At 36.9% G+C, this 26,291-nt stretch overlaps 1 protein-coding gene across 23 annotated transcripts in view; it reads right to left on the reverse strand.

Moving 5' to 3' along the window:
* The window catches only part of SUGCT (succinyl-CoA:glutarate-CoA transferase), a 714,763-nt gene that overhangs the window by 351,060 nt on the left and 337,412 nt on the right, over nucleotides 1-26,291 (reverse strand). For 4 of the 23 annotated variants that reach the window (XR_014067749.1, XR_014067747.1, XR_014067748.1 and 1 more), the window contains exon 13: nucleotides 16,331-16,464. The exons of 9 other annotated variants lie outside the window; for them this stretch is intronic. Coding sequence is in view for 6 of the 14 variants with exons in the window: in XM_081537410.1 (XP_081393536.1) it covers nucleotides 16,331-16,464 (134 nt within the window). In the remaining 8 variants the exon portion in view is untranslated. Of the gene's footprint in view, nucleotides 1-830; nucleotides 1,758-16,301; nucleotides 16,468-26,291 lie in introns of those variants that run through there. 10 more of the 23 variants (XR_014067757.1, XR_014067755.1, XR_014067753.1 and 7 more) reach the window with 6 other exon arrangements.

Genomic DNA, 26,291 nt, shown 5'->3' on the forward strand with positions numbered 1-26,291 from the left:
GCTGCCACCCTACTTTTCAATACTTGTATCTCACCACTTTCTCAACGTGAGTCTTATGTTCTGGTCACATCAAAGTCTTTGAGGTTCTGTAATGGTGTTACATTCACCCTTCCCCTTTGTTTTGAATGCCTTCTTTGTCTATTTGGATAATAGAGACTAACTCTCAAGAAACCCTTCCCTGACCACTTCCAAGTTAAATCAGCTCCTTCTCTAGTGTCCAAGAACAACCTATACAAATCTTTATCCTAACAGTTACCTGTTTATTGGTCCAATTCACTGACTACACTCTACCCTGCTTGAATTGCTAAACTATGCCTTCCATCTCATCATGTGTACCTAGCACATGTAACCCATGGTGGAAAAAAAAACTGGATGTTGATTAAATAAATGCATGACATAATACAAAAGTATTGAACTTACGCTATTTGTGATATAGTAGGAATTCAGTTTATGTTAGCTGAATTTGATATTTAAACCCTTAGAGATGATGGATCCTATGGTCCACCATGATATCACTTCATTTTTGTGATTTAAACTTCTGAACAAAAATCACTAGTGGTTCTAAGATATATTTTATAAAGAAAATGAAAAACATCATCATATGAATCCTGCATATGGTTAACACACTCTGTTAAGAATATTTTGTCTTGTTTGTAGTAAGTTAGCATCAAGGACTTTCAGCTTACAAATCCCATGAAACAGGCAAATTGATATACAAGAGTTCAATATACCACAAAGCTAAATTGTAAGCATGCTTTTCTCAAGTTTCAGTGTGGTCACTGAATTCGATTGCTTAGCAGTAGTGTTTGAAGGATTATATATACTTCCTGCTTTGGTCAGCTTGATTCTTTATTAAAACAATTGTATCTTCATGCCAAAAAATACATACTATATTTCGAATACCAATAAAGGCACAGGAAGAAAACTGATTCCAAATAGTCAACTTCTGCAGCTAAAAGTTACAGAACTACTCCCAACTTGCTATGCTATAATTAGAACTGTTCAAAAGGAATGAAATATAGCAAGAAAGCAAGAAACAAATAAACCTTTAGAGTGAATCACAGTACTTCGAGGCATAAACAAATATATCATTGAGGTTCTTGAATTAGGGAAACAGTCGACAAAAGAGGCAGACTACAGGCAGATGATTATGTGGGCAGAAATATGCAGGATAGGATTTAAAGGAGAGAAATTGAAGTCAGGTGAGCAATTAAGTTAAAAATCTCCAGACACTAGAACTCTAGGGGCATGTGGTCCACACTGAAGCTGAACAAACTGTGTATATACTGCCCCATTTCTAGTTGGAAAACCCAACTTTTCATGTACTTTAGAACACAGAATGATTATTTTAATTAATACTTTCTGTAGTAGGGATGAAATTTACATTCTTCAACTCACTTTACTTTCTATCACTGATTATATTTTCTTTATAAGCCTCATTTTTACTGATGGCAAAAGAAATAAAAGTTTTTTCTTTTCATAACTTGGCAAAAGAAAAATTTTCTTTTTCCTCTTCCTTCTTCCCAAGATGGTATTGTCTGTGTGAAGAGGAGCAACCAGTTCTTTCTGGCTTCTGTTGAGATGTCCTGCATTCTGCCTAGTCCACAGGGAATCCTCTGCTATTGGCACTGATTTCTCTAGCCAACCATTTTATGGTATCAGTTTGGCACCCACTGTTGATGACCATGGAGTTTGCCATCGTGCCTGGTGGTGTGGTCTCCACATTCTGCATTCTCCGTTTTGGTCCACTGATCCTCCTGGAAGTGGGATAGTGGAGAGGGAACAGGGATGAAGAAGCCTTCAGTTGTTCTCTCTGCTGCACTAAGCAGTATGCAGGACCCCAGCCTACACACCTTCAGCCCTTCCTATCAGCCATTGATCCTCGACCATTCCAACATCATGTTGCACATTTTGCTATGACAGAGATCCTGTAACCTCCCAGGGTTTTCCCAAGTAACTGGGAGCACCAACTTTCAACGTTCTTCAATTCAAACAAATCTATTAATATTTCACTTCTCCCTCCCATTTTCAAGATCTCACCTGAAGGGGGTAGGATGCAGAAGGGAAGGTATTCTGTCAGCTTTCTCAACCTTATTCACTTTCAGCGACTCTCTCCAGTTCTGGTAGATTTGCTTCCCCCTACCCCCAACTATGTTGTGGGAACTTCCCATATGTTCTGAGCTGTGTTCTGTTCTGACCCGTGCTCTGTTCCATGATATCCACTCCAGATTCTGATTTATAAGAAAATCATAACATACATCCCTTTTTTTTTTCTTTCTCAAAAAAGAATGCCTTTTCAAACAAAAGGTACTTACTTCAAGACTATCGTCTTACTATAGACATGATCAATTCTATTTGAAAGTCCAAAGGCAAATGACGACTCTCTTGCTTTCAGCCGGGTCAATCTCTTCCCCCAAAAGTAATGGATATTATTGACTTAATGAGTCAGAAGATTCAAAGAACAAACAGAAATTTGGTATTATAGGTAATCTAGATATATTATTTTAATACCTCCAAAATATCTTCAATGTGCATCTCAAGTCTAAATATCCAGTTCAGAGGAATTACTTTATGTGAAGTTATATTTAACTTGAGCCATTCTTAACTTTCTATATAATTTAAAAATCATCCTTTTTTGTACAAATTTTTCATTGATTAGAGAAAAGAGTACAAAAGTAAAAATCACAGGTCCTTTCTCACTAAGCAAAAGAATCCAAAATCTACTGGCCTAAAAGAATTTCCTGTTGTTAAAATATGGGGAAATTACTGTAATGGAATGCATTTTCTCATATGTAGAAATATAACCCATGACCCAAATATCACATATTTAGTTTTGATAAACATGGGCCTGATTTTATAATAATTAAGCCACTTTACGTCTGAACCATTCCCAGATGATATTCTAAGTGGCAATTTACACTGAAGTTGTCATAATCTTCTCTGTTTGGGGGAAATAGTTGATCAAACTAAAGAAGTCCACTCGAGATCAGTAATAAAAGCTAAGACTGATTGTGCCTATTATATGCCAGAAACTGTTCTAAGGGCCTTATGTGTATTATTTCTTCTCTTTCAAGGTAAGTATACGCATTATCTTGTTTTACAAATTAAGAAACTGATGCATAAAAGGCTTCGTAGTTTTCTCAGCTTTGCTCAGTGAATAAATACTCACCTCTAGTCTTAACCACTATTCTATACTGTTTCACAGGTCAAGAGGGTATTGAATTTAAGATGTAAAACTGAAAGAACTAGGCACAACAGACTCTGCTCTCTTTGCAAGGGTAAAAGAAGGGACTGAGATTCCATATTTAGAGTTGCCATGCAAAATAACCCCAGAACCATATGTTTCAAATGACCCAATCATTGGGTCTTTCATTCCTGATCATCTGACATTTTTAAGCATGAATCATCTAATGAAAAAATTACAGGGCTTTCTTTTGAACACATTGTTTATTTGTCACCAAGAGATCTCAGATATACTTTAAACAAATTCCTGCTATAAAGGAAAGACTACATACCCTCATGAATGGCATAATCCAAAAAAAGAAATTATTTAAAACAGCTCTAACACCTTTTCTAAATTTCCTACATTGTGAAATGACAGCAGTGTCTCCCTTTCAACACTGCCTTCTAGTCAATGTAAAAAGAAATAAACCATCCCCACATGCTCATATTTGGTGTTTACTTTTCCATCAGTCATCTAAAATGGGACGCAGGAAAAGGGATGTGTCTGTCTCTGTTAGAGAGAGGAGAAAAATGAAGGAAAGAAAATCTAACGAAACAAGAGAGTTGCCAGATTTGGAACTGATTGAAAAGAGTTTTGTGTCACCAAACATTTTTCAAAGACCTATCAATCTGCAACTCTTTTTATAAACCAACCTGTAATGACTGGTGTTTCCACACATTTTCTTCACACACAGTTGCTTCTGCATTTGGCAGTGCCTTTGATTTGAAAAGAATTTCAAACTTTAGATGATCACACAGAACCTTTTTGGCATCATGGAAAAGAATATTTAGATCATAAAGACTTAAAAGAATGTAAGCTAGAGTTCCAAGTAGTTTAAACTTTCATTACAGAAATGCTGAAAGCCACATTGCTGGGCTTACAAGTATGTTTATAAGTGATGCCATTTGTAACTTCGACTAATTAAACGAGAATTAAAAGGGATGAGAAAAAAAGCACAGATTAAAATTAATATTAAATGAAAAAGATAAATTCTACAGTATATCACATACCAAGACAGACCAAACATCCTCAGCATGTTCTTATTCACATCTTCTGGCATCAAGGGAAAAACCACCTTGGAAAAACCAACAAATCCTTAAAATAACAGAAAAGTGCCAGCACTAACAGTTGTATACTTAGTAATCCATGGGAAAATTCAAAGCAAGTGGAGTAATGAAATCTGTCACCTGCTGACTGGTTTCTGCTGCTCAGAAAACAAAAAGCACAGCAGACTGGAGTTCAGGATGTACAGCCAGAAGAGTATGTAATTCCTAACTGCAAAGAAACTGACTCCATTACAAATCCACATCTCATTCCCCTCTTCCAGCCCCCAAAACCACTGGTTCTCAACAATTCAGTCCCCAACCAGCAGCATCAACATCAGCTGGGAATATGTCAGAGTTCTCAGCCCCACCTTAGATGAACAAAATCAAAAACTCTGGGGAGGAGGCCCATTAATCTGTGTTTTAATAAACTGTAGAGATTATTTTAAAGTACACTCAAGTTTGAGACCACTGCCTTAAACATCACAACCTGATCAGTAAAAAGGAGAGATGCCCTTCTTTGGTCTGTGACTCCTAAGAGTGAAAAAAAATGAAGAGTTATTGGGAGCTTACTATGAGCAAAGTACTCTTCATGACACATTACTTGTATTTACTCATTTAATCTTTATGCAACCCTGTAACTACTATGCCCATGCAACTCATTAGATAGACAGGCACAGTGAAACTAAGCTACTGAGAAAAGACAGGGCTATAATGAGATGAATTTCTTTAATGTACATGCACCAACAGCAACAGAAGTATAAACACTAGGAGGCCTGAAAAGAAAATTTTTATGTACCTTTAAAGCAACTTTTACTGGTAACAATCTTCATAAAATTTTGCAATTTCTCTTGATAGATGAACAGGTTGAGGTCTAGTTTTTTCATGAATCAACTTCTTGAAATGATTCCAGTCTGATATCCTTCATTTGGTCCAGAATGGGAACTGGACTGAGTCCAGCTAGCCAGATGCACTGAATAGTTTGGTCACAAGTAAGATGGATGATATTGCAACCAGATTGCCCTCAGGTCTGACCAGCACAAAGTTCAAACACCATCTTTTACATCCCTGCTCTCATCCTCTCAGCCTTATCTAATCAATGGATATTCTCAGCTTCAGTGGACAGGAAATATAAAGGAGCTCAAGATATAAAACACAATTGTGTCTAAGTGTTCAAATGACAGCTAAAGTCAGGATGTAAACAGCTGCCTCGCTTTTCTTTCCTTATTTAGTTCTATATTACCTCTTCCAGTAACCCAGGCTTGAGACTTTGCATGTTGCCTTGAGCACTTCTCTTTCTTCACTGTCCCATCCAAGAAATCACTAAAACCTAACATTATTTTGTTCAGACTCTTCTATATGTCACTGTCTTTCCATTCCAGCTTCCCCAACTTTATCTCAGACCCTTATCATCTCATCCTAGATTACCACAATGTTCTCATAATCTCTTTCTCCCTTAAATTTATTATGGAGACCACTGTCAAATAAATCTGCCTTTATCATGATGCTTCCTTGCTCAGAACCCATCAGAAATACTCCACTGCTGACAGGATAAAGTCTAAACTCCTTAAACATAAATATAAACATCTTCACAGTCTGACTCCAGCCTTATCTCTAACTGTTTCCTTATGTGAATCCTAAACTCAAATCACATGGTCCCTGTATGGTCCCTGTCTCTAAAATACATCATGAGTATTCCAGCAACTCTTCTCCAGCCCCAGCTTTGGACAAAAGATAAAAGATGGACAATGCCAAAGTGAAAACAGGCATTAAAGCAGAGAATATAGTCTATTTACTAGGCAGGATTTAATTTAGATCAATGCTTCCAATTTTATTATTCTGCTATATGATATTTAGAAATACTAGGAGAAAATACATGTGTCTAAAAGTTTAATATAAAAAATAAAACTTTAACATAGGTCTTTGGTTAATCTATACAATAGCATTTGGTTTAAATATTAAGCAAGTGCTATTCCAGATGCCAAGGATAAGCACCTTTATTAAGGAAGAGAGCTTCAGCTCCTGAGGCTCCTAGAAGCACTGGCCTTTCTCTCTCCATAAAACTGCTAGAGCCACAGATCCTAAGATTTGACCAAATTCACTGCTGAAGGAATAGGAATTCCTTTTGTCCTTGGGAAATAACCCTCCAACTACCAAAACCATTCAACTGAGTCCTTCAAATACAACTACTAAAAAACTAACAAGAATCCCAAACATTTAAAGAAAACCAACATAGTGATAAAAATGTTTCATACAGAACTAATCTCCAAAAAATAAGAATTTCTGAAATAGGAAGAACTTTTAAAAGTACTATAATTACAAGCAATAACACTAAAGAAAACATTGCATTCTTTAAAAAAAAAAAAAACTTTTCAGAGTAGGAATAGAAAGAAGAAGAAAGGACGACTAGGAAGAAAAGGAGGAAAAGAAATAATGAGAATTTTGCGAAATTAAAAGCATTGTGACTGAAATAAATTGATAGATGAGTAAATAGTAAGATAGATATAGATAGGGATAAAGATTCAGTTAGTGATCTGGAATATCATAAGAATTCTTCCAGAGTTTAGTAAAAAGGACAAAAATTAGGTATTAGCAAATACATTAAATATAAGAACAAGATATAAGGAATCAGCATGTAGTGTAAGAAATAATATTAGCATTCTTCACCAACAATCTAATGTCCAGTGAAATATTTAGAAAATTTTTAAAATAAATGAGTTTAGTAATCTAGATGGAGACAATCAATATATAAAATCAGCAGCTATCTTACATGTTAGCACAAATTACAAGATGAAACCGATAAAGATTCCATTCAAAATTCAAATACTCATATGATAACTAAAAGTAATGATAAAGTAAATAAACAAAACATATATGCAGAGAAACTGTCAGTCTTACTAAGGACATATAATAAGGCTTAAATCTGCGAGAAACACCATGCTGCACCATGCTGCTGGATGAGAAGATTTAATATTGTAAAACTGTAAATTTGTTCCCAAATTAATCTATAAATTAAACAAAGTCTCTCACATCATTCTAAATTCTACATAAAATAGATGAGCAAGAACATTTTTAAAAAAGAAAATTTGACCTAAATACTATGCAAATATGTTAATTAAAAGCCAGCAAGAAACTAATCCAGATATACATAGACTGAACAGTAAACAGAATTAAAAATCCAGAAAAATATCCATGTCTATGTGAAATTTGTCATAATAATGGTAATATTTCAAACCAGCAGGAAAAGGAAGACTACAACTATAAATGGCACTGGGATATTTTGTTTTTCACTTGAATGAAAAAAAAACAAAAAAACTAAGTTATATTTTGATCTCACAATGTAGACAAAAATTCTTAATGTAATAAAGAGCTAGAGATGAAGCTATAAAAATGTCAAATAAAAAACAAATATGACTATTTTAATAACTTTGAGACAAAAGGTCTTTTTACACAAAGATAAGAAAAAACTGACTTATATAACTACCTTAAAAACCAAAATGTTCTGTTTGCCAATCAACAAAAAAAGTGTAAATAAAGTTATAAGGCAAGCAGCACTAGTGGAAAATTTTACTGTTTATAAATAGAAAAGGGGTTAAAATCCATAATGAAGTGAAATGAAATGAAAGTCGTTCAGTCATGTCTGATTCTTTGCGACCCCATGGACTATACTGTCGATGGAATTCTCCAGGCCAGAAAACTGGAGTGGGTAGCTGTTCCCTTCTCCAGGGGATCTTCCCAACCCAGGGATCAACCCAGGTCTCCCACATGTAACGCAGATTCTTTACCAGCTGACCACCAGAGAAGCCCAAGAATACTGGAATGGGTAGCCTATTGTTTCTCCAGGGGATCTTCCTGACCGAGGAATCAAACCGGGGTCTCCTCATTGCAAGTGGATTCTTTACCAGCTGAGCCACCAGGGAAGCCCCCAAATCCATAATATACAAGCATTAAAAATTAAAATCCAATCGAAAAATAAGCAAAGATTTTAGCAGTTAAAACAAATACACATTAAATAATTCTCCTTCTTATTTTTACTATAGAAAATGAAAGTGTTAGTGCTAGTGTTTATAAAATGCAAATGCCACCTCTTTTTTTGCCAAGCAGATTAATGAAAGCTGCAAAGGCTGATAATATCTAGTACTGGTGATGGTAGGGGAAAACAAGTACTCACAATTCAGTTTTGATTGGTGTGTAAATAAGCACAGCCTTTTGAGAAGCATTTTGGTGGTTCTACTCAAATTTAAATCAAGCTTATCAACTCAGCCAGAAATAATGCTTCAAAGAATTTATTCAAGAAATACACAAGTAAGCCAAGATAAATATGAACATGTTCATTGTCTTACTATGTGTTACCAGTCAAATGTTTCAAGTCAGACAAATACCATCTAAATAAATCTGCATTCCCATATACCAATGTACAATCTTTGAAAATAATAGATATTTAAATAATTAATAAAAGCATTATCATAATATATAAGTAATAATTAATGATTATACAACAATTAAAAGCCATTCTTTACAAATAAGAATTGCTGACCACAGCATTGCCTACCACTGCACAATACCCTTAGCCACTGCATAATAAATATTTACATGGAAAATTTTTGTCCCTACTTTTAGGTCCAAAGTATAACGTACTGTGTCCACTGAGTCAATAATATTTGTTTTGTACTATAGGCCAGCACGGAGAAGGCAATGGTACCCCACTCCAGTACTCTTGCCTGGAAAATCCCATGGATGGAGAAGCCTGGTAGGCTGCAGTCCATGGGGTTGCGAAGAGTTAGACACGACTGAGCGACTTCACTTTCACTTTTCACTTTCATGCATTGGAGAAGGAAATGGCAACCCACTCCAGTGTTCTTGCCTGGAGAATCCCAGGGACGGCGGAGCCCGGTGGGCTGCCGTCTATGGGATCGCACAGAGTTGGACATGACTGAAGCAACAGCAGCAGTAGCATAGGCCAGCACAGCAGGCAGAATAATAACCCCTCAAAGATGTCCACATCCTAATCCCCAGAACCTGTGAATGTGTTATTTCACACAGCAAAGGACTTTCCAAGTGTGATGAGGTCAAGGAGATTAACCTGGAAAATCTGGGTATGATCACAACGGTCCTTATAAGAGAAAAATGGAGGCAAGAATCAAAGTGATGTAGTCTGAGGAAACCCAACTGGCCATTTCTGGCTTTAAAGATGTAAGGAAGTCATGAGAAGTGTGGGCAGTTATAGAAACTGGAAAAAGGAAGGAAATGAATTCTCCTCTAGAGTCTCCAACTGATTTTAGCCCAGTAAGACCTATTTCAGACTTCACACTTCTAGGATGATAAGAAAATATATTCGTATTGTTTTAACCATTATGTGAAAATTTGTTTTAGCAATAATAGAAAACTAAAACAATCAGACACTGTATTAGGCTAAAAAAAAATCTAAGATATCTTTTTGTCTTTGAAATCACAGTTCTTCCAGTGGAAGAAATAGACACAAATTATAATTCTTAAGATAGATATTAAATGTCAAGGTGTAAGACTTTCTGCTCCCTTTAAATTATGTGAAATTTCATTACATCTGCTGATAGTCTCACGTTAGAAATCTGTAGATGTTCTAGATGTCTGCGTGTTAAATAAAATTGATTTTGGAGGTTTCATATTTATTATGGACTGAAAGAAATAAAAATTGCAACTTTGTTCTCAATATCTCAGTCATTGCTATTACAACATTCTTCATGTCTTTCTGAATTCTATAGATAATGTTATAAATGATTTATTATTAAAAGAAGGATAAAAGGGACATTTACTTTCAATATTTCATTGTCAGCTTCACTTAACAGTTCGGTAGACATTAATTATGACACATCATTGAGTATTTACGCATAAAATAGTTAATGTAAAAGATTTTGAATCCTGAATTTTTTAGAAATTAACTGAAATGTTTGTTTCAGTTGAAATTTCTTACTGGGACTTAATAAATAAACAACATGGGAGTTTACTATGAAGGAAGAGAATTGTTGGCATTGCCCACGAATTTTTAGAGCCTTATAATAGTAGTGTGAACCCCTAGGCAGCAGAGACAGAAAATGACTTGTAAATATGCAAGTAAGAAGAACTTTAGCTTGTAATTTGGAGGTTATTCCTACAATGCCTATAGTAAAAGTGAAAGTGTTAGTTTCTCAGTCTTGTCTAACTCTTAGTGACCCCATGGACTGTCGTCTGCCAGGCTCCTCTGTCCATGGAATTCTACAGGCAAGAATACTGGCATGGGTAACCATTCCCTTCTCCAAGGGATCTTCCTGACCCAGGGATCGAACCCTGGTCTCCTGCACTGCAGGCAGATTCTTTACTGGCTGAGCCACCAGAAAAACCCACAATGCCTATAAGTTGACCTAAGTAATCAACCAAAACTAAGAGAGAATAGGACAGCTCAGTCTAGATATTCCCTTGATGGAAAATTTCAAATATTTATGAGATGTTTTGCTTCATGGTACATTTAATATTTCCTATACAAAGTTTTTTCCAAGTTAAATTGTTTTTATAAAACTGTTAGTATCACTCAGGGTGGAATTGGGGGACAGAAATCATAACATTTCTCTTTTCAGGGACAATCTAATTAAAAGAATTCTCCAATGAAGTTGGTCGCTGGGTAACTGAAGAGATAAAAAGGGAACTCAAAGGTGTTTCAAAGGTAGCAACTACAGGAAGCAGTTACCACTCCTAGGAGCAGGGAAGCAATAGTTAGAGACTGTTAGAATTATCAAACTTAGAACCTGAGAGGAAGGGGCCCTGAAGCTAAAACTCAGATTTCTGAGAAGTGCTGGCGAAATACAGCTGGTTTACTTGAGACAAGACATTTTGAAGTTACTTCTTCAAATGTTGGGAAAACCGCAAGCTTGATTCCACTGCTGCCACATAAGAAGAACTGCCGCTGTCACAGTGAAGGGAGTGCTGTTGGGGTGTGGATCATGGGAGCCAGAGATGAACTGGAGTCCATGGGAAGAAAGCAGAGAAAAACACGAAAGAGAAAGACTTTCCCTCCACTTCCTACCTTGCTGACTCCTTCTCATGTCTCCTCTCAGATTGAAACAAGAAGTCAGGGGGCAAAGTAGAAATACGGTTTAGCATCCCAACCCCAGCCTCACCAAGTATAATATAGAAGGGAGGATATGCAGCTGAGAAACCACTTAGAAACTTGTCTAGTGGTTTGGCAACTCCCATCCATGTGTACCTTTCCATAAACAACAACAACACAACTCAGTGTTTCCACTTAACAAGCTGCAACTATTCTTAATGCAAATAAAGACATCGTCTCACCAAACTCAGTACAGACAAAAATCTCGAAAGTCATGGTATGCATCCCTGTGCTACACTATTTCCCATATTTAGTCAGTCCCATTGAATTTTCTGTTACCTAGCAGTAAACAGAAAATAATCTCTCAAAAGCTGTAAATTAAGAAAGAGGAGATATAAGAAAGTTAACATATACAAATATATATGTATATTCATACAAACATGAAAAACAAGAGGAAAAAATATATAGCTGCTACAGTCTTTATGTAACTGGTCACAAGCCTGTCACTGATGGATCTAACTTCCTTCTGTCACTATCTACTGGACCTGGGACTACTAAGAGGCTCCCAGAAGAATGCCCTGAGTTTCAGACATGGTTTTCCCTCCCCTCATTATGTAGTTGTTATTATTTAGTTGCTAAGTCATGTCTGACTCTTTTGTGACCCTATGGACTGTAGCCCTCCAGGCTCCTCTGTCCATGAGATTTCCCAGGCAAGAATAATGGAGGGGGTTGACATTTCTTTCTTCTGGGGATCTTCCGGAGTCAAGGATCAAACCAGTGTCTCTTAGGTCTCCTGCATTGGCAGGTGGATTCTTTACCACTGAGCCACCAGAGAAGCCTGTTGTGTACTATTAACCCTATTTTCCCTTGGTAATCAGGGTCAATTACCAGCCAGCCTTGGTTCAGTGAAGCCTGTTGTTTCAGTGGCATTCAGAGAATCCCCATATAGTCAGGTGGCAGTCTCATCTTCCAGTCAATGAATTATTATGCATCACCTGGTAGAGATATTCTTTCCTTAGGAAACAAGATCAACAAACCAGCAGAGCTTACAGTTGGAGAGAAAGAAGAAAATATTCTGATAATGTAGATTATTAGATATTATAGTAATTTATAGTGATATCTACTTATAGAACTATATGGATTATTAAAAGATACGTGAACTCACTCAGCAACAGTGAGTAGTACACAGGAGCCACTCAACAAATTCCCAGGTGGCACTAGTGGTAAAGAATGTGTCTGCCAATTCAGGAGACATAAGAGACGCAAGTCTGATCCCTGGGTCGGAAAGATCCCCTGGAGCAGCAAATGGCAACCTGCTCCAGTATTCTTGCCTGGGAAATTCTGTAGACAAAGGAGCCTGGTGGGTTACAGTCCATGGGGTCACAAAGAGTTGGACACCACTGAGCACTAGGGAGGACTAATAATGACAATAGTGAAAGTGAAAGTCATTCAGTCGTGCCCAACTCTTTGCGACCCCATGTACTATACAGTCCATGCACTTCTCTAGGCAAGAATAATGGAGTGGGTAGCCTTTCCCTTCTCCGGGGATCTTCCCAACCCAGGGATTGAACCAGGTCTCCCGCGTTGCAGGTGGATTCTTTACCACCTGAGCCACAAGGGAAGCGATGACAATAGTAGTAACTTTAATAAGAGCTTACATTTATTGGGCCTTGTTCAGTCACCAAGTCAGGTCCAACTCTTTGTGACCCCATGGACTGCAGCATGCCAGGCCCCTCTGCAATTTAGTTAGCAGGTAGAACATACTAGCGTACAACTATACTGTCTAAAACAATAGCCACTAGCTACATGGCAATTTGAATTTAAATTAATTAAAATTTTAATTACTTGGTTGCATTAGCTTGCTGCATTTCAATTGCATATTAATCATATGTGACTAGTGGCTACACTAATAGAGAGTGCAAAATAGAATATACACATCATCACTGAATTTCTACTGCATAGCCACTATTTACAGTTCAGAACTGGGCCAGGAATATGCAGTTAGATAGCATAATGTAGAGATAGAGACAGAGATATATAGATAGCACTTCGTGATGAAAAATTACCTAGGGAACACCAAGAGAAGAAACTAAATAGGTATGAGTACTGAGTCCTAGGGCATTTTAATATTTAGTGACTGTGGAAGGGTAGAAAAACCACCAGCAGGGTTTTGTTTTTGTTTTTTAGAAAAAGGACCAGCGAGATAGAAGGAAAATGTTGAGTATATTGCTGCTGCTGCTAAGTCGCTACAGTCGTGTCCAACTCTGTGCGACCCCATAGACGGCAGCCCACCAGGCTCCGCCGTCCCTGGGATTCTCCAGGGAAGAACACTGGAGTGGGTTGCCATTTCCTTCTACAGTGTATGAAAGGGAAAAGTGAAAGTGAAGTTGCCCAGTCGTGTCCGACTCTTAGCGACCTCGTGGACTGTAGCCTACCAGGCTCCTCTGTCCATGGGATTTTCCAGGCAAGAGTACTGGAGTGGGGTGCCATTGCCTTCTCCGGTTGAGTATATTATTCCTGAGCAAAGTGAAGAAATTGATTGAGAGGAAGTGATAAATTTGGATAAAATGAAATAAGTGTAGAGTAGGATGTAAATGGAAAAATGGGTTCTAGTGAGTACAATAACACTAAAAAGGGGCCAAGGAGTTGATGGAGTGTGAAAATGGGTGATACTAGCATGGAATCTTTTCCTTTAGTTACCCAGGGATAATAAAGAGCAAGCAATTATGAGAAAGGTCGCCTAGAGTATCAAATATAACCTGTGTAAAAGAACATTGAAATCACTTCAGGTTAATAATTGTTTTTCCAAGTAACTTCTAAGTGTTAGTGACTCAGTCATGTCTGATTCTGTGACTGTAGCCCTCCTGGCTCCTCTGTCCATGGGATTCTCCAGTCAAGAATACTGAAGTGGGTTACCATTCCCTTCTCCAGGGGATCTTCCCAACTCAGGGATCGAACCCTGTCTCTTATATCTCCTGCATTAGCAGATGGGCTCCCCGCCTGCCTCTAAGTCACCAAACACAATTAGCAAAACAAAACAAAATACAGTGTGCATATGTAAATCTGCATAGAATGTCCTGATGGTTCCTAAAACCTCATTTGAAAAATGCAGATGATTTCCTCTTCAAGATTCTGTTAGCTATCTTCTTTCTGTTACAATGTTTAAATCGTAAGTATGTCACTTACTGGGCCTTATTATGAACCAAATACTGGACTTAGCAGTATTTACATTATATCATTTAATCATCACAACAACCCTCCAATTGCCAATATTATAGTTACCATTTTACAAAGGAGGAAACCAGGGTTTAGAGAAGAGTGACTTGTTCAAGGTGACGTAACTAGTGACAGAGACAGCCGAAATGGCTCTGACTCCAAAAGCCATGTGCTTGATTAGAAAGGAAAGAGAAAGGAGAAAGGGAGGTGGGGCAAAGGGGAGGAAAGGAGGGTGAAAATAAGGGAAGGAAGTCCTTGAAATTAAATTGCTTAATTGCTCAGTTAGTAATGCAACACTTTTGAACTTAAAGACTCTGTAACAATAAATTCACATGGATCCCCTCCCATTTAATTGTAGACAAGTGAAAAGAGAGCACTGCTTCTATATTGACCACTCCCAGTTTTACTTTTATTTTTCATAATCTAGTACTAATTTTCACTAGTATTCTTCAGGGCATGACGATTTCAGATATTTAAAATCCTTCAGCTACTCTTGCAACAAAATTGTTTCCTATCTCTGGGTTGAAATCTTGCTGTAAAACCAAAATAGCGGCAATTATACCTGTCAATCTGAAGGATAACTATAAGCGATTGTGTCCCTTTTATACTTTTTTAAAAATTTTAATTAATTTTTATTGGAGTATAATTGCTTTATAATGTTGTGTTAGTTTCTGCTGTAGAGCAAACTGAATCAGCCATATGTATACATATATCCCCTGTGTTGTGGATTTCTTTCCCATTTAGGTCACCACAGAGCACTGAGTAGAGGTCCCTGTGCTACACAGTAGATTCTCGTTAGTTATCTGTTTAGTATCCATAGTGTATATATGTCAATTCCAATTTCCTAATTCATCCCACCCCCGTCCTTTCCCCCTTGGTGTTCAATTTTATACTTTTCCATCCTTTCTCCTGCCATCTGAATTGTAGTAGTAACTACAATGACTCTGCAGTGACACTGAAGTGAGCTGCCAACTTCTAAGGGCAAAACAAGACCCTTGATTCAACTTGTTTTACCTGGGCTGCTTTTGTTCACACACAAGAAGTACTGCAGAAGTGAGAGCACAGACAGAGTGGCAAATCCCTCATCTCGAATCTGGTTTGCCCAGACCAAGAAATTGTTCTGTTCTCCTTCCTACTGATCAAATGACTTGAATGAGTCCTGGCTGCTTAAATTTTGTAACATTTTCTTAAAAATATAATGGTCTATATTTTATCAAATTCCTTTCCTAACCATTATTTCACTTGATCTCATGATAACCTTAGGAGATCAATATTATTGCCATTTCACATATCACAAAGCTGAGGTTTACAGGGGTAGAGTTACTCAAGATTGTAGGACAGAAACCCAGATTTTCTCACCCAAATTTCTTTCAAACCAGGAAAGCTTCTAAAAAGTTTAACTTTAATCGGCAACAGAATTTCTTCAACCTGTCTCATTTCTAGTCCTTCTAATTATATTCAACACGATATACTGACAATTATAGGCATTTTAGTGTTGTAAGAATATTATGGGTCTTTTTAGAATTCTGTCTTTATTCCACACATCTAGGAAACTTGCTATTAGTATCCCCTAAATAGGAATTGAGTGACAATCTTTATTAGGACTTTTCTGTTTCTTCTACCACAATAAAAACTTCCACATTATCTCCTTTTAATTATTCTTTATGTCTATTGTTTATTTCCAAACTTTAAAATCAAAAGGCTTTTCAAAAAATTAGTCTAATTCTAAAGCATCATGTAGTATTACAGAGTCACATACTATCGGTAAGTCTGTCATTTATTCAGTACCTGGAATGAATGAGCAATTGAATGAGTTTTTCAACAAAGTTGAATTTTGTTGGACATCTTTGCAAATCATCATAGTTCTGCACCAGAATTTCATCACATTCACACTGCCTCTGTCTTGACAATGGAAGTCTCCCCTACTGAAGGAAAATTCATTTGTATTATTAAGCAAAAATAATCTTTGTTATTAGAAGCTAATGAAACTTATCAATAGCCTGTCTTATCATTTATGATTATCACCCCATTAAAACACTTTTTATTATAAATTCCACTTTTCTAACAATTTATTTCAGAGACTTAATTCAGACATATGCTGCCAGGATTTTTGCAACATTTTCTTACTTTCAGCTCAAAGAATTTTTTTGTATCTGCTATACATATACCATCTTATGACAACTCTACACAGTGTCATTTTATTTTTGTCTTTGTTTATTCATTTTATTTGTTTGTTTAAATTATTTATTTTATTTTAAATATTTATTTTATTCATTTTATTTTTGTTTAATTATTTAAATTATCTACTCTGAAATAACCTCAAACAGAAAAGTTGAAAAAATAGTTACAGAGTTTCTATGTACAGTTTATGTAGCTCCTTATAATACTAACACTTTACACACCCATGGTACAACTATCAAACCTAAGAAAATAATATTAAGATCCCCTGGAGAAGGAAATGACAACCCACTCCAATATTCTAGCCTGGGAAATTCCATGGACAGAGGAGTCTGATAGGCTACAATCCATGGGGTTGCAAAAGAGTCGGACACAGCTTAGTGACTAAACAACAAAATGAAATGAACTATAGACTTTATTTGGATTTCACTAGCTTTTCCACCAATGGCTTTGCCTATACTAGAATCCAATTCCAAATTACTGACTTACTATTAATTACTATTACTTCTTCTTATTATTAGTAGTGATCTGATGTTGCTCAGACTACAGAGTTAAAGTATGTCTTTGAGTTCTCTCTGCTTTAAAGTTATTACTCTTTCTATTGTAGTTGTTTCCCAGGTGGCACAAGTGCTAAAGAATCCACCTGCCAATGCAGGAGCCACAGAAGACATAGGTTCAATCCCTGGGTTGGGAAGATCCCCTGGAGAAGGAAATGGCAATCCATTCCAGTATTTCTTGTCTGGAGAATCCCATGGACAGAGGAGCCTGGTGGGCCACAGTTCATGGGGTCACAAACAATAGGACATGACTGTAGCAAATGAATATACAAACATTAACAAATATTTTTTTGGGGGGGGAAATGGTGATATATTGCAAATATTATGTTTTTCCATAACATTTACCCACTAACTTAAACACTCACTGGTGGATTTTTCCTATAGTAATCTTATGGTGATGCTCTAATGGTGATGTTCTAATGGTTCTTTCTATTTCCTTCATTCCTTCTACATTTGTTAACAAAAATACATCTGTAAAGAAGACTTGTCCTTTAACTTCCATTTATTTATTCTATCATCTATTATGCCAACATGAAAAAACATATTTATTTTATTATTTGAGTTGCAATTCAAATAATTCTGAGTTGTTTTTTTTTTTTTTTTTTACTGTGATTTGAATCATTTGTTTTTTAATTTGTTCTAACTTTGGCCACAGGGAATTCTTTCAGGTTAGTTCCTACATCTTTTCAATGTCTCCATACTTTTTTTTAAATTTTATTTTTTAGTATTTCCTTATTTTCTGGCATCACCAGATGTCCAAGTTTATCTTGGATTTTTCTGCTCAACCTTGGAATCAACTACTACTCCAATAAGCTCTGATACTTTTTAATAGGAGAATGATATTTAAAAAGCAAGACCTGGAGGCAAAATATGCTCATGACTACTAGGGAGTCACTGCTTCTCGGACATCATGTGTATGCATATTAACCAAGTTATGCATATATATATATATATATATATACATACACACATACATACATATACATGTACTTCTGTGTCTCTGTTTATATTGAGAACACATGGGTTAATAGTGGTATTTCAATCCAGCACCACACGGTTCATTCTACTATTCTTTCTATGGTTAGTGATAAATTCTTTTACAACATAGAAAAAAAAAAAAATGCCTTTCATTATCTACAATACATTCACATATTTTTTCAACCCTAATATACATGTAAAGTAGTTGCAGAATTGCTGACCCATGCCCATTTGAAAAACAAGTCTACCAGCTACATAGAGTACATTTGTTTGCATGTTGTAATTTTTGTCTCTATCCTTACAGTAGCAAGTCAAAACACTGTTTCTCAAAGTTGCTTAGGTCAGCTCCTTTCCTCCCTGTCTCTTTCAGTGTAGTTACGTCATTCATTTGTCATACTCTAGACTGCACCTTGGGTTTTGTTGACATGCTGGTTGATTTTTTAGTGACACGCATATTCTTTACAGTATAGAGTTGCATGGATTTTGAACACATAAAGTCCTATATTGACCACCACAGTATCATGCAGAACAGTTCAATAACCCCTCCCAGTTCCCTTGTACTGCTCCTTTGTAATCAATCTCTACCCCTCCTCTTTGTCACTAACCTGTTTCCCAAATCTATACTTTTGCCTTTCCTGGTATGTTATGTATGCAGCCTTTTGTGCCTGGCTTCCTTCACACAGCAATGCACACTTAAACTTTACCAGGTGTGTTGGGGGGGATGGTGTTTGGTGACTTCCCGAATGATCATATGACGAGCTCCACAGATCCACTCCTCAGTGAAACAGCCATCACTGGTGAAAATCATTACTAAAAACAACCATTTCAAGTTTCTATAAATTATCTTATAGCATACAGCAAAGGAAGAAATATTTATTCTACAAAATCTGCTAAATCTCAGTAAGAACAGAAAAATTCTTTGGCACTTGAACCACAACTCTGGCAACTCCCATCCCTTAGTGGCTCCTGAGATCAGGAGAAGTTCTACTCTTCATGGGTGCATCCAAGACCATGGGGTTCCTTACCCACATACCCAGCTCCCAATCAAGGGCTAAGGTGTCTCTTCAGAAAATGCATGCTGAGACTTCATTGGTGGTCCAGTGGTTAAGATTCCATGCTCCCAATACAGGGGGCACAGCTTGATCCCTGGTTGCAGAACTGACATCTCACAGGCCATCACCAGTTTAAAAAAATACAAAATGCATGCCAACAGCATTTCTCACCCCCTACTCCATCTCCTCGTTCAGTATTACAGAGTCGTTACTTCAGGCATGAACTTTATAGAAGTCCAGGGCTGTCTTCTTTCACGCAGCAAAGATCCATAGAACAGAGACTCTATCCCAAGTATGACAAGCCAAGGATATTGAGATCCTAGTTACTCTTTCCATAGCTTGATCATAGGACAGAGTTTCCATACTGGGAAAGGCAAACGAAGAAGAACAGAAGTTACCACTGTCAACTACAAATTGGCACTTTCCAAGAGCATTGCCAATGACTGAACAACAAAGGCATTTGCCATCTGCCTCTATAGATATTGAACCCCATCCTGCTATAGCTGTTGACCTTCAACAACCCCTGAGGGAGTTCAGGGTGGAGTGAGGCATTCTGTGCTCCAGGGAATCTGGAGGGACAGGTTTTTAGATAGTTGGATGTTTTTAGGAACAGATTTTATGATTTCAATCCTTGCATCTCCTGATACCTAGAAAAGCACTAAATCCCTTCATGGAGACATCAGATTCTCACGACTGACAAAAACCCTTCTGTAAAATGAGTGCTCCATGGTATTGAACTCCCCCTTCACCAAAACCATATATATTGACTTTCCCCCACTGCTGCTTTGGAGCAGTCTCTCAGAGATATCTGAGATGCTGCCTCCCAGGCTGCAGTCCTCATTTTATCCCAAATAAAATTTAACTCACAACTCTAAAGCTGTATATCTTTTTTTAGTAGACACCACTCCCCACCAGGATCCTGTTCACAAAGCACGGGTATCACTCTGAGAGAAGTGGCCACTGTCTCTGCCTCCAACTTCAGAGCAGTGCCTCAGAGATTTCATTCAAAGAGAGAATACAATAATAAAAGTAAGTTCAAGAGCTCTCCCAAAGGAACTGACTATATTTGGAAAGAGCATGGAGAAGTTCATGACTAAGGATATGTTGAAATCAATAGATACTTGCTGGTAAGCTAACACAGGCTAGAAAAAAAAAAGGAAACTCATAGCTTACTTACCAGTGCTGCTGTGAGGACCAGGAAAGAAGAAAGCTAAGTAGACTCACTCCCAGAATCAGAACAATACACAAAGACTGGACTCAAAAACTATCCCAGCAAAATGGGATCAGTTTAGTTCGATCAGACTATGGAGCTATTTATGCCCAAGGGCACTGCTAAAAACAAAACAGGAGCAAGCTGGAAATTAATGGAGTTTAACAGTGGGAGAGTGATGTGATATCAACAGTTCAGGTCAGTTCAGTCGCTCAGTCGTGACCGACTCCTTGCGACCCCATGAATCACAGCACGCCAGGCCTCCCTGTCCATCACCAACTCCTGGAGTCCACCCAAACCCACGTCCATCAAGTCGGTGATGGCATGCAGCCATCTCATCCTCTGTCGTCCCCTTCTCCTCCTGCCCCCAATCCTTCCCAGCATTAGGGGCTTTTCCAGTGAGTCAATTCTTCGCATGAGGTGGCCAAAGTATTGGAGTTTCAGCTTCAACATCAGTCCTTCCAATGAACACCCAGGACTGATCTCCTTTAGGATGGACTGGTTGGATCTTCTTGCAGTCCAAGGGACTCTCAAGAGTCTTCTCCAACACCACAGTTCAAAAGCATCAATTCTTCGGCGCTCAGCTTTCTTCACCGTCCAACTCCCACATCCATACATGACCACTGGAAAAACCGTAGCCTTGACTAGTCGGACCTTTGTTGGCAAAGTAATGTCTCTGCTTTTTAATATGCTGTCTAGGTTGGTCATAACTTTCCTTCCAAGGAGTAAGTGTCTTTTCATTTCATGGCTGCAATCACCATCAGCAGTGATTTTGGAGCCCTCAAAAATAAAGTCAGCCACTGTTTCCACAGTTTCCCCATCTATTTGCCATGAAGTGATGGGACCAGATGCCATGATCTCAGTTTTCTGAATGTTGAGCTTTAAGCCAACTTTTTCACTCTCCTCTTTCACTTTCATCAAGAGGCTCTTTAGTTCTTCTTCGCTTTCTGCCATAAGGGTGGTGTCATCTGCATATCTGAGGTTATTGATATTTCTCCCAGCAATCTTGATTCCAGCTTGTGCTTCCTCCAGCCCAGCATTTCTCATGATGTACTCTGCATATAAGTTAAATAAGCAGGGTGACAATATGCACCCTTGATGTACTCCTTTTCCTATTTGGAACCAGTCTGTTGTTCCATGTGCAGTTCTAACTGTTGCTTCCTGACCTGCATACAGGTTCCTCAAGAGGCAGGTCAGGTGGTCTGGTATGCCCATCTCTTTCAGAATTTTCCACACTTTATTGGGATCCACACAGTCAAAGGCTTTTGCATAGTCAATAAAGCAGAAAGAGATGTTTTTCTGGAACTCTCTTGCTTTTTCGATGATCCAGCGGATGTTGGCAATTTGATCTCTGGTTCCTCTGCCTTTTCTAAAACCAGCTTGAACACCTGGAAGTTCACAGTTCAAGTATTGGTGAAGCCTGGCTTAGAGAATCTTAAGCATTACTTTACTAGTGTATGAGATGAGTGCAGTTGTGCGGTAGTTTGAGTATTCTTTGGCATTGCCTTTCTTTGGGATTGGAACGAAAACTGACCTTTTCCAGTCCTGTGGCCACTGCTGAGTTTTCCAAATTTGCTGGCATATCGAGTGCCGCACTTTCACAGCATCATCTTTCAGGATTTGAAATAGCTCAACTGGAATTCCATCACCTCCACTAGCTTTGTTTGTAGCGATGCTTTCTAAGGCCCACTTGACTTCACATTCCAGGATGTCTGGCTCTAGGTGAGTGATCACACCATTGTGATTATCTGGGTCATGAAGATCCTTTTTGTATAGCTCTTCTGTGTATTCTTTCCACCTCTTCTTAGTATCTTCTGCTTCTGTTAGGCCCCTACCATTTCTGTCCTTTATTGTGTCCATCTTTGCATGAAATGTTCCCTTGGTATCTCTAATTTTCTTGAAGAGATCTCTAGTCTTTCCCATTCTGTTGTTTTCCTCTATTTCTTTGCATTCATCGCTGAGGAAGGCTTTCTTATCTCTCCTTGCTATTCTTTGGAACTCTGCATTCAGATGGGAATATCTTTCTTTTTCACCTTTGCCTTTTGCTTCTCTTCTTTTCACAGCTATTTGTAAGGCCTCCTCAGGCAGCCAATTTGCTTTTTTGCATTTCTTTTCCATGGGGATGGTCTTGATCCCTGTCTCCTGTACAATGTCATGAACCTCTGTCTATAGTTCATCAGGCACTCTGTCTATCAGATCTAGTCCCTTAAATCTATTTGTCACTTCCACTGTATAATCATAAGGGATTTGATTTAAAAAAACTGTGACTCAAGAATTTTGCATACAGAAAAATTATCTTTAAGAAATGCAGATGAATTAAAGATATTCCCAGATAAACAAAAACTGAGAGAATGTCTTGCTAACACACCTGCTTTATAATACATATTAAAAGTTGTTTAAGCCCATATGAGAAAACAAACAAAGAGCACCAGTAAAGACAAATGTGAAAATAAAAAAGAGATAACAAATATATATTTCTTATTTCTTCTCTTAACTAATTAAAAAAGACAATTATACCTATACATATGTGAAGGCAACTCATGAATTTTTAGCTCATTACATGAGGCCAGTATTACACTGAAACCAACACCAGGCAAGACACAGCAGGAAAACTACACATAAATATCTCTTAAGAATACAGACAAAACAAATTCTCAACAAAATACTAGCAAACCAAACACAGCAACACATAAAAAGGATTATATACCATGACTAAGTACAAATTTGGCTTGAAAGCTGAGAAATCAATTTATGTGATACAATATATCAATAAAAAATGATCAGCTGTACCCAGAAAACCAATACCTCTTTATGATAAAAGTATTCAACAACAAATTCAAAGTAACTGCTTCATCCTGATAAAAAGGCATCTATGAGACCACAGCAAATGTCATACTAACAGTGAAAGACTGAATGCTTTGTCCCTCAGATCAGATCAGCAGGCAAGGATGTCTGCTCTTGCTACTTCTATCCAACATTGTACTGAACGTTCAATCTAGGGAATTCTGGGAAAAATTCAGAAGAAAGCTACCCAGATTAGATAGGAAGATGACATGATCTTGTGTATAAAAAAATCCCAAAGACTCCCCATCCTTCCAAACAGAAATGCTATTAAAACTAATAAATGAGTTCAGTAAGATTGAAGGATACAAATTAATATACAAAAGTGCATTTTATTTCCATGTGATAGTAATTAATAATATGAAAGTAAAATTAACAAACTAATTTCCATTTACCAATTCCATTTCACATCATCAATAAGAAAAAAATACTCAGGTAAAATTTAACAAAAAATACAAAACTTGTACAATAAAAACCAAAAAATATTTTTGAAATAAAGAAGAGTAAATGGAAAGACATATTTGCATGAATCAGAAGAGTTAATATTAGTAAATGGCAATACTACCAAACTGATCTGAAAATTCAACACAATTACTTTCACAATCCCAACTGACTTAGCAGAAATTGGCAAGTTACTCCTAAAATTCATATGAAAATGCAAGAGACCTGGAAAAACAAAACAATTTTGAAAAAGAAAAAGATAGTTGGAGTACCTACACTTCTTCATTTCAAAACAATGACAAAACTACAGTTCAATACAGTGTGGTAATGGCAAAAGGACAGATATACAGACCAACGGAACAGAAACAAACCCTCATATTTACTGTGAAATAGTTCTCAACAAAGATGCCAGAAAATTCAATGAGAGAAAGAATAATCTTTCAACAATTTATGCTGTACCACTGGCTATCCATATGCATAGGAAAAGAGTTAGACTCCTACCTCACCCTATATGCAAAATTCAACTCAAAATAGATCAGAGAATTAAATATAAAACGTACATCTATAAAACTGTTAGAAGAAAATATAATCATGCATTTTTAGGTCCTTGAATTAGGCAACAGTTTCTTGGATATGACACCAAAAATAGATAAATGAAACTTCACCCAAAATAAAGTATTTGTGCTTCAAAGAACACCATTAAGAAAGTAAAAAGACAATTGACAGAATGGAAGAAAATATTTTTAATTCATATATTTGATTAAGAACTTGTATCCAAAGATCTAAAGAACTCTTAGAACTCAATAATAATAGATAAACCAATTTGTAAAATGGGCAAAATATTTGGATAGACATTTATCCAAAGTAGACATACAAATAGCCAATAATCATTTTAGAATATTTTGAGCATCATAATCCTTAATGAGATGCAAATCAAAACTACAAAGATATACTACTTCATACCCACTAATATGGCTATAAATGGAAAAAAGAAAGAAAGGTAGAGAGGAAGGAAGGAAGACAGGAAGGGGGAGGGGAAAAAGAAGAGAGGTTGGGAAGCAGGGATGGGAGAAGAAAAGAAGGTCGAAATAAATAAGGAAACATAGGTAATAAGTGTTGGCAAGGATGTGAAGAAATTGGAATGTTCATACAACTCTTGTGGGATTATAAAAAAGGGCAGCCACTTTGGAAAAAAAGCTTAGCCATTCCTTGAAAAGCCAAACATAGAATTACCATATGATCCAGAAGTTCCATTACCCAATAGATACAAAAATATACGTCTTCACAAAGCTTATATATGAATTTACAATAAAAGCACTATTCATAATAGCCAAATGTGGATATAATCCAAATGCCCTTCAATTGATGAATGGATAAGTAAAATGTAGTACATCTATTCAACAGAATACTATTCAGCCATATAAAGCAATGAAACACTGAAACACAGTACAACATGGAGGAACCTTGAAAACTTCATGCTAAGTAAAAAAACCACTCACAAAAGGACACATCAAATGATTCCACTTACATGAAACGTACAGAATAGAACAATCCAAAGAAACAGAAAATAAAATAAATTAATGGTTACTAGGGGCTAGGGGAAGGAAAAACAGGGAGTGAATGCTAATGTTGTTTCTACTAAGGATTACAAAAATGTTCTGAAATTAGTGGTGATGATTGCACAATTCCGTGAATGGCCGAAAAAATGAAGGAGTATATACTTTAAAAGAGTAATTTTATGGTATGTGAACAATATCTCAATAAAGCTGTCATTTTTTCAAAGTCACATACTGTAGTATGATTCCATTTATATAACACTATTGAAATGAAAAAATCATAGTGACAGAAGACAAATTAGGAATGAGGCTGTGGTGGATGTGACTATAAAGGGGTAGCATAACAGAGATCTTTGTGGTTATGGAACAGTTCAGTGTCTTGAATGTGTTTGTGGTTACATAACTCTACACATTTGTGTATTAAAATGGCATAGAACTATACACATACACTGTACTAAAGTCAGACTCCTGACTTTGTCATTGTACTATAATTGTGCAAAATGCAATCATTGGGAGAAACTAAGTTAGAGGTCCATAGCACTTCTCTGTACCATCTTTGCAGCTCCCTGTGAATCTAACTATTTAAAAACAAAAAGTGAGAAAAAAATTTAACTCCAATGATCTTCAGATCTCATCTTAATCAACAATATCCTAATTATTAACATAGCTCCCTATGAGTTTCTTAATACCCCAAAATTATACCCTAACAAATAGATATAACATATTATAGACTTTGAAGCAAATATGTTTTTCACTGCAAACAAATAACAAGGTACTCATGTTTATTAGTTTTGTATTTGTGTGGAATCAATCAAATACTGCTATTCATTCTCTTCAGTGTTTAGCATACTGCTTTGTACACAGTGGGTACTCACGTTATATCTGATTATGAATGAATTCTGAATCTTTAGGTCTCAGACAACAAACTGAGCTCCA

Source organism: Giraffa tippelskirchi, chromosome 10 (genome assembly GCF_054371585.1).
Source record: "Giraffa tippelskirchi isolate mGirTip1 chromosome 10, T2T-mGirTip1v1.2.pri, whole genome shotgun sequence".
NCBI classification, from domain to species: domain Eukaryota; kingdom Metazoa; phylum Chordata; class Mammalia; order Artiodactyla; family Giraffidae; genus Giraffa; species Giraffa tippelskirchi.